Source organism: Scaptodrosophila lebanonensis, unplaced genomic scaffold (genome assembly GCF_003285725.1).
Source record: "Scaptodrosophila lebanonensis strain 11010-0011.00,11010-0021.00 unplaced genomic scaffold, SlebRS2 tig00000043-arrow-pilon, whole genome shotgun sequence".
NCBI classification, from domain to species: Eukaryota; Metazoa; Arthropoda; class Insecta; order Diptera; family Drosophilidae; genus Scaptodrosophila; species Scaptodrosophila lebanonensis.
Window position 1 is genome coordinate 10390192 of NW_022060545.1, and position 8300 is coordinate 10398491.

Below are 8300 nucleotides of genomic sequence, written 5' to 3' on the forward strand. Positions count from 1 at the left end.
AATAGAAACAAAAACATTCACAAAATATGTACTATATGATAAACGCTAATCTTCTTAAATTATGGTTTTTCAAAATTACAACCAAATCTTTTAGCATAACTCTTCGTATTCAAAACGGAAGATTAATATCACAGTTCTCTGAAGAAAATGAAATGAGAAATGAAAATGAGATGAGATTGTTAAAACTTAACTCAGTATATGTTTTAGTAACCAACAAAAAATTAACCGAGAGATGCAAAATTCAAATTTGGGCTATTGCGGTTTAATAAAAATAAATTAAAAACATCCTATATTAAAAGTTCAAAAATTAAAGTAGAAATTTAATTTGTAATTCATTGTATACCTATACAGATTTAGTAATTTCAAATTTGTTTGGGCTCTTTAAAGTTTTATAAATTAATATTAGGATTTTTAATTAGTGACTAATTATGAGGTTGAGCACTGATTAACATTTTCCATCTGAATTTGATATGGAAATTGATTACAATCTTTGGCCATATGTGGAATAAATTTAACTATCTGTCATATGATAAGGTCATAATTTGATTGACTTATAAACCGATTATCAATTTACCAACCTGTATGTTTGATTTTGGTAGATTGTTTTGTGTCATATCTTTGCCTACTTTTTATTGCACGCGAAATTTTAACTATCAACAATTTCTTGGGCGTTGAATGGGATTTTATGCCCTTAGCGAAAAATTGAAGACTTTTCAGTGCCATCCATCAATCGATCACGAGCCATTACGTTGTCGGACCTCTTCGGGCTCGCTCCTAACTGATAAATACTCCGACATAAAATACACCAACAGTTGTGAGTGACATGTGTGATATGATAGGTTGAGAACCTATGCCTCAGTTGATCGCCGCTGCTCAGACCCGTAGGTCGACGCCGTCTGCCTGTGTGTTTGGTGCGCTCTCCGGACGCTGGAAATACTTATAACGACGTTTCAGCACCACAAGTGCCAGCAATCGCAGCCATAGCCGGAGCCGGAGCCGTAGCCACTGGCAATCGGACCGCTTATCAGTTTGCCAAAGAGTAATTTGTGATACCTGTCCGTTTTGTATTGGCTTGTAGCAATGCGACGCGCTTAAGTGGTGTTAATTTTCCTATTAATTATTATCGTATTTATTGACAGTACGAAAGTGAAGTGTGTGTACTACATGGGCTCTCAAGGGCCTTGGCTTTTGCAGTCATCGTTTCAAAAATTTACAACCCACAGCCCCAAAGGCAAATTGGCAAATCTACAGCTCCAGCAGATACGTTGTCGTGTATTTGTTATAAGTACCTAAGTAGTACGAGTATGTATGAGTTTGATTTACAAATCATTAGGCACTATCAACAGCAACAGCACATTAGACAAATTGGGAAATTAACTGCCGTGTTGCAGGTGCGAGGCGTACAATTTGCTTAACATTGAAAAGAACACATGCGAAAATTTGCTTTATTAGACTAAAGCTGACAGAAGAAACATCAACAACAACAACACCAACAATCAAAGTGAAAAATAGTAATAAGTATATAACTCTCTCTCTCAATCACTCACCCACTCGCAACGATTAACACTCCGATTTTGATAGGCCACGAGCGTCAACATCGAGCTACCATTGCACTCAATAGGCTTAGATTATACGCGAGTGTGAGTAATATTTCCATTAATGGACTTTTGATGTGATATACTCGTAAAAAAAAAAATATAACTCACAACATTGGCAGCTTTTATGATTGCATTTCCCACCAAAATCAAAACAAACAGAAGAAAAAATGACCCATTTGTAATAATTCAAATTGAAACGAAGTCGAACAAATGCGTGTAAAATGAATTCCTATTTCGATTCTGCCATGGAATACACCCGTACGCACCCGATTGATCAACTGAAAACGCCGCTTAACGAGAAGAACTGGGAATGGTCGTATCTAGTGGTAAGTTTTTAATCCCTTTTAAAACTATGTATTCTCATTCGATAATTTACTGAATACTGGCATACCAGCAGCGCCTAAACAGATTAGATTTTGTTAAACAAAAAACGCTTTTAAAAAGTTGTCCTTCTTTTCTTATTAAGCTAAGATCTCATTTCATCTACTTTCTGGAAATTTATTATGAGCTTTGCAAGCCGATTTAGGGAGTCTTTCTACAAAATTCAAAATGCAAAAAGCCAGTCTTTTCACTAAAATAGCCCATATAATACTTTCTAGCAAGGCAAGTCCATCCACAGCCGGTTTTAGCAGTCACGAATAAGACTTGAAGCGATCTTGGCAGGTTAACTTTTTGTAAGACATTTGTAACCTTCCTCATATTTTAAACATTACAAGATTTCAATTATGAATTAAATCAAAGAAACAGTTCATTTAACAACCCCAGCTTGTCTTCAAATGGAGGTGGCTAACATTAACGAATGCCATCCCAGACCCTGAAATGAAATCAGAAATAGCCAAATAATACAATTACCATCGAAGGGATTATAAATTATTGGATGTAAGCCACACATTTAAGACCAACAATAAGAAATTCTTTAACTAACAAAAATATAATATTTCCAACATGTTCTTACAACCCAGAATTTGTATTCTTCGCTTTTTTAAAGTGCAAAATATAAGCTATATAGGATGCTCTAAAAAAAACCTGATCTAGATTCAAGATTGAAAAAAGCTGGTGTTCATTTCAAAATTATAGAATACTTATAATTATATTTGAAAATGTTAAAATATTATTTATAGCATTAGGAAACTACAATAATAACATTTTCTTGCAGCGTAAGTGTCGGAATCTGGAGCTGGAGGAGTCCTATGAGATTTATATGCGGCGTCTGCGCAACGGCTATCTATCGCTTTTTATATTAATTGAGCTGTTAGTTATGGCCACACACACACTACTACTGCTCACATCATCAGATCGAAGCTATGTCTACATAGACATGGGTGTCTACATAGCATCGGGTTGTCTCATTTGGTTGATACTTACCGTGAACTTTTACGATGAGCTCGTGAGCAAGCATACCTGGATAGCATATGCCTCATCCTGGTTGGCGGTTTCTGTCATGGTCATAATGGGTAAGCTTTAAATTCAGCACAAAGTTTAGAATATTGCGTGTTTTGAAAATCCTAAGCAGTATGGGTTTCCTTTAAAATTAAATGCCTACTAATATTTGTTGCTTGTAAAATTGTTAAATACCACCTAGACAACCTAAATAAGATAAGCATTTGCCTTTAATAATAAATTTGCCAAATATCCAAATTCCGCTAAAAATTACATAACATTTCTAAACACAAATTTAAATGGGTAAATTATTTAAAGTAAATTCAGACCAAAAATTGAAGAAATACCAGGGGCTCTTCAAAACACTTTCACTTCCCAACTCATCCAAATACTAGTATTCCTAACCGCATCTCAATCTTTTAGATATTGGCCTGAATGTCTACCATGCCACAAGTAATAATGACATTCTGAATCCCATCTACGATGCCTATACACTATATGCCATTTACATGTTCATGCCCATACCCTACATACTTCAGCCCATGATTCTGGGATCGGCGGTTACGGCCTGCTATATAATCAACTACAGCTTTGTTATAACCGCCAAAGACGACAATCAAATGCATAGCATTTTGAATGAGGCCATCTATCTTGTCTGTGTCAACTCTATGGGCATCTTCTTTCGCCTGATGAGAGATATTGCGTTGAGGACAACCTTTCTCGATCGGCGGCAGTATGTGGAGGAGAATCTGCTGCTGCGTTATGCGCGAGATCAGGAACGCGGGCTATTGCTGAGCATATTACCCGCCCAAATAGCCAATCGACTGCAGAACGATGTTAAGTCACGCATCAACCGTTCCAAGCAGCAGCACCAGACACGGGCTCAGGAGAATTTGCGATCAAGCAATCAGTCGGAGACATTGAAACGTTGGCGGCAGCCCGATCATGAGTGAGTAGGCGAAAAACTTGATTTTCCATTTAGAGTTGTGCTTGAATTTTCCATTAATTTAAAAGCGCTCTTTGAATACTAGCTTGAATTAATGCTCAGAAGAACATCTTGCCCTTTCTACGACTTCTGCCAAATATTAGGAGAACCAGTTCCATTATACTGAAATGTTCAAATGTATGTAACAGGTTCTGAACGAACTCCATAAGACTCTGATTCTTCATATACTGTGTACACCAGAGCACAGAGCATCCTAAAATGTTTTAAGTTCATTAAACGTTTAATAAATCTAAATAGACCCATGTTCAAAAATATAATCTTAATTCTGGGTAAAATTACGTGGTAGAGAAAAGTATTTATATAACTGGTATTTCAAAGCTCTATAAAATCTTTGATTTCTTGTCCACCTTTCCCAAACCTTTTCTTAGCTTCGAGCTTTCGTTTATAGAAACCTATAGTACAACAATTGGCTAGATCTTATACTAATATAGACATGGGTGGAACTCTTTCTTGCAATACATAGTTAGCATTGAAAGACATATTTCAAAGAAGTATTTACGAGGCTACTATACTTTTACCCACCTTATACCTTTTATAGAACACTGTTCATCGAACCACACAAGGATGTGACCATACTGTACGCAGATGTTGTCAACTACACGTATCTGACAACAACTTTGGATGTGAAGCAGCTGGTGGAGGCGTTACATGATCTATTTGTACGCTTCGACGTTGCCTCCGAGGAGCACAATGTGATGCGCATTAAGTTCTTGGGCGATTGTTACTACTGTGTAGCTGGATTAGCCAGTCCGAATGACGACCACGCCAAATGCTGCGTGGACTTGGGTCTGCGCATGATCAAGGATATACGCAAAGTCAGGTGAGCTGTAATATAGATGTAACTATAATAATCATTTTGAATAACTATTGCACTAACGTTACTCGACCCCTTTGTCTTCACTTTAGAATAAAACCTTTTTCACTTATGAGGAATAAAGTTATAAGTGGTTATGAGTGTGGTTCAGAACTTTAAAGTTATAAGTAAAGTTCTGAACCACAGGCCTGCCTACATTAAAAGATATGTAGTATGTCTCTGAGCCGTATTCGATTCAGTTCCCAATCAAATAAAAATAATTTGGAAACAGTATATTTTTCAACCAGATTTTCCAGATTGAATCACTTTCTTACCGGATGTAAACCGTATTTCCTCCAATCCCCAGAACAATTCCATAGACCACAAACAATTACAATTACATGCAAATACTAAGTTATTTTTACTCGTTTCACATTGTTCGTTTACAGGGATAGATTCGCAGATTCTAAATCCAAACTGTTTAAAAAACGTGTCCGAATCATTTCTGAGTTTAATTTTGGCAAACATTTGAACTTATACTTCTATTGGGGATGATATAAATACGCAACTATCTTAAGATTGATTCAATGGCTTATATGATTGGATAATAAACGACTTATTAACAATTGCTGCTATAATCTTTATAGGGAGAAGCGTAATTTAAATGTTGACATGCGGATTGGCGTGCATTCGGGCGATGTGCTGTCCGGGGTAATTGGTGCGGCCAAGTGGCAGTTCGATATATGGTCCAAGGATGTGGATATTGCCAACCGTTTGGAGTCCACTGGCGCAACGGGTCGAGTGCATGTGAGTGAGAAGACGTTGAGCTTGCTGGACGGCGAGTATTTCTTCGAGGATGGAACGGAGAAGGCACGGGACGATCCCGTGCTACAGAAGCACGGCATACACACCTTTCTCATCAAGTCGCTACGCGTGAGTATGATCAGTTGTATTGGAAACATAATGTGCATTAAACATACTCAAAGCTGTAGGCCCCCATGCACGATTCGAGACGCATGCAGCGCCAAAGGCAGGCAAAGAAGTTGAGCGAGGCCAGCAAATCGAACTTCATGTATAACTCGACCCTGCAACAGTACAACCAGGTGCGCAATCAGGCCAAGCTGGAAATGTGCCGGGAGCTCGATAAAATGCCCATTGGTCGCATACAGTAAGAAAACGACGAGTCGACGCTTAGCTCTCCAGACTAAAAGGGAGTTCTGAAAACATTTCTCGACAGAATTATGAGGATCTGGAGACGCAACACGCATCTCACGCAGGACGAGCTTGAGGAGCAAAACTTTAGACGCAACATAACCTCATTCTGCTTGTTCTTTCGCCATCGCGACTGGGAGCTGCATTTCATGAAGGAGCCAGATGTAATGCTCAAGTACAGCATTGCGCTCTGCTGGTTGGTCTATTGTGGCTTGCTAGCCATCCAATTGCTGAGCAAGGAGTGAGTATGAAGAGAGTTTAATATTTATACTCTCCATATAAGCAATATCGTTTCTGTAGTCCTCGATATCATTATTGGTACATAGATGGTACGACAATTTGTTTGCTGACTCTGGTATTGATTGTCTCCTGGTATAAGAAGCTCTGGATCATGTATGTGTCCGATGCCGAACAGTCTTTACCCCAAAATCCCATTAGCCTGTACCTGTATAAGGCATCGGATGTCATGCAGCGTAAAATTTGTCTGCGTCTAGCCATATATTTCCTTGTTATCGCCTCTTACTGTGCCGTTACAGCCATGCAGGTGGTAAGTACTCGTAATTGTAATTATTGATTTAACCCATCAAGCATAAAAGCTACTTACAGCTAGATTGCGGACATGAGGACAACCAGGTAGACGAAGTGAAGTACGAGGATCGTCTGTTCTGCTTTCATCCTTGGGTAAGTAGTTCGTTTGTTAAAAAGGATTTCTCTTTTAACTTGAAACTTTTCCAGATACTCACCAACTGCATGACTGTGGTTATTGGCATGACATTTCTCTTCACGCGCATACCCTTCATCATCAAGACTTGTCTGTCGGCGATCATTACCTTCACTTATGCCCTTTTGGTGGTCGTTGAGTTCAACTATATCTACGCCAGCAGTCCCTCGACAAATGTCAATTTCAACGCCGAGTATTCGCATATATTACTCATCTTTATAACACTGGGCATATTTCATTTAATGGAGCGTCAGTCTGAGTTTATAGCCAAGGTCGATTACAGGTAAGCTCACTTCCGTATACAATTTGTATAGAGGCATAAAAGTTCGTTTGCTCGGATAGCTGGAAGCGACAGTTGCTGAAAAAGCAAGATGATGCCTTCATCACTAATGATACTATTAAGGTGCTGCTGAAGAACATTTTGCCCTCCCATGTGGGTAAGTGGAACGCTTTCGTTAAACCTCTTATATGGAATCACTAATATCGTCCACCATCTACAGCGGATTTCTATCTTTCCAATCAGCAACAAAACGAGCTCTACTACGAGGAGTACGATAATGTAGCCGTCATGTTTGCCTCGATCAAAAATTTCGACACTGATAAGATCGGTTTACGCGTGCTAAACGAGATCATATGTGACTTTGACGATGTCGTAAGTAAACATAACCATAATCCCCCCTTCTAATGTTTATAATGTACCGTATATCCTAAGCTAAACAAATATGCAGACAACATTCGCGTGGAGAAGATCAAGGTGGCTAACTGGACGTATATGGCTGCCTGCGGTTTGGATGTTTCCCGTTCCGAGCAGGTCAATGCGCCCCAAATGAAATTTCGAAATGTTTCCTTAATGCCAAATGGACGACGCAGTCGGTACGGCGGTTCACGCAACTCAGACCCCGACCCTAACCTTCCGGGTGGTGTGCATCGAGTGCCCCATGGGAATGGCTCCAACATAGCTCTCGACCTGGAACTCGGACAGTACGAAGGCAATGTGATTACAAATGCGCCACGTGCCAGTGGGAATGGGCCCAGCAATCAGAGGAGGAGCAATGAAGTAGTGCTGGTCATGGCACAATTCGCTCTAGACTTAATGCGAACCATGCGCCGATTCAATGCCGAAAATATGCAAACGGAGTACGAGGGCTCCACAGACTATGGCATGCTGCGCATTGGCATCTCACATGGACGGGCTATGGCCGGAGTGGTCGGCAATTCGAAGCCCCACTACGATATCTGGGGTAATCCGGTGAACATGGCCTCGCGCATGGACTCGACCGGAGTGCCGGGACAGATACAAGTGACCGAGAAGACGGCAGTTATTTTACGAAACTTTAATATACAGTGCAATTATCGGGGTATGACTTTTGTTAAGGGGCGGGGCAACATTCCAACCTATATACTCGGCACCGACGAGCATTATAATGCATTTCTGAAGCATCGACCAGACGCAGGCGATACTACTTGAATTTTTATATAATTTTTATATCTTATAAACTATAGAAATATGTGTAGATATTTATTCACATAAATAAAAGTGATCCAAATTGTAAATAATGTTCGGGAAAAAAACTGAGATAAACTGCAAGC

At 39.4% G+C, this 8300-nt stretch overlaps 1 protein-coding gene across 3 annotated transcripts; it reads left to right on the forward strand.

Moving 5' to 3' along the window:
* The first annotated feature begins 1742 nt into the window (after nucleotides 1–1742).
* Nucleotides 1743–8264, forward strand: LOC115622564 (adenylyl cyclase X E). Of its 3 annotated transcripts, XM_030516534.1 has the most exons (13): nucleotides 1743–1924; nucleotides 2755–3052; nucleotides 3402–3927; nucleotides 4523–4804; nucleotides 5425–5710; nucleotides 5770–5945; nucleotides 6015–6230; nucleotides 6290–6536; nucleotides 6596–6670; nucleotides 6725–6993; nucleotides 7053–7147; nucleotides 7211–7362; nucleotides 7423–8264. In XM_030516534.1, exons 1-13 carry the CDS (start codon nucleotides 1820–1822, stop codon nucleotides 8176–8178), a joined length of 3483 nt encoding a protein of 1160 aa, XP_030372394.1. In that variant the 5' UTR covers nucleotides 1743–1819; the 3' UTR covers nucleotides 8179–8264. The 3 variants fall into 3 exon arrangements, with proteins under 3 accessions (XP_030372394.1, XP_030372396.1, XP_030372395.1); XM_030516535.1 differs by lacking the exons at nucleotides 1743–1924; nucleotides 2755–3052; nucleotides 3402–3927; nucleotides 4523–4804 and having other exon boundaries at nucleotides 5641–5710; nucleotides 5764–5945; XM_030516536.1 differs by lacking the exons at nucleotides 6015–6230; nucleotides 6290–6536; nucleotides 6596–6670; ... (2 more) ...; nucleotides 7211–7362; nucleotides 7423–8264 and having other exon boundaries at nucleotides 5764–5886.
* The last annotated feature ends 36 nt before the right edge of the window (nucleotides 8265–8300 follow it).

What these genes read in the sequence shown, in the direction of transcription:
- LOC115622564 (XM_030516534.1), top strand. Translation starts at nt 1,820, where the DNA reads ATGAATTCCTATTTCGATTCTGCCATGGAATACACCCGTACGCACCCG. An exon ending in ATCCAATTGCTGAGCAAGGA is followed by an intron (nt 6,231 to 6,289) that starts GTGAGTATGAAG and finishes TCGTTTCTGTAG; the next exon opens with TCCTCGATATCATTATTGGT. An exon ending in TATGTGACTTTGACGATGTC is followed by an intron (nt 7,363 to 7,422) that starts GTAAGTAAACAT and finishes GTATATCCTAAG; the next exon opens with CTAAACAAATATGCAGACAA.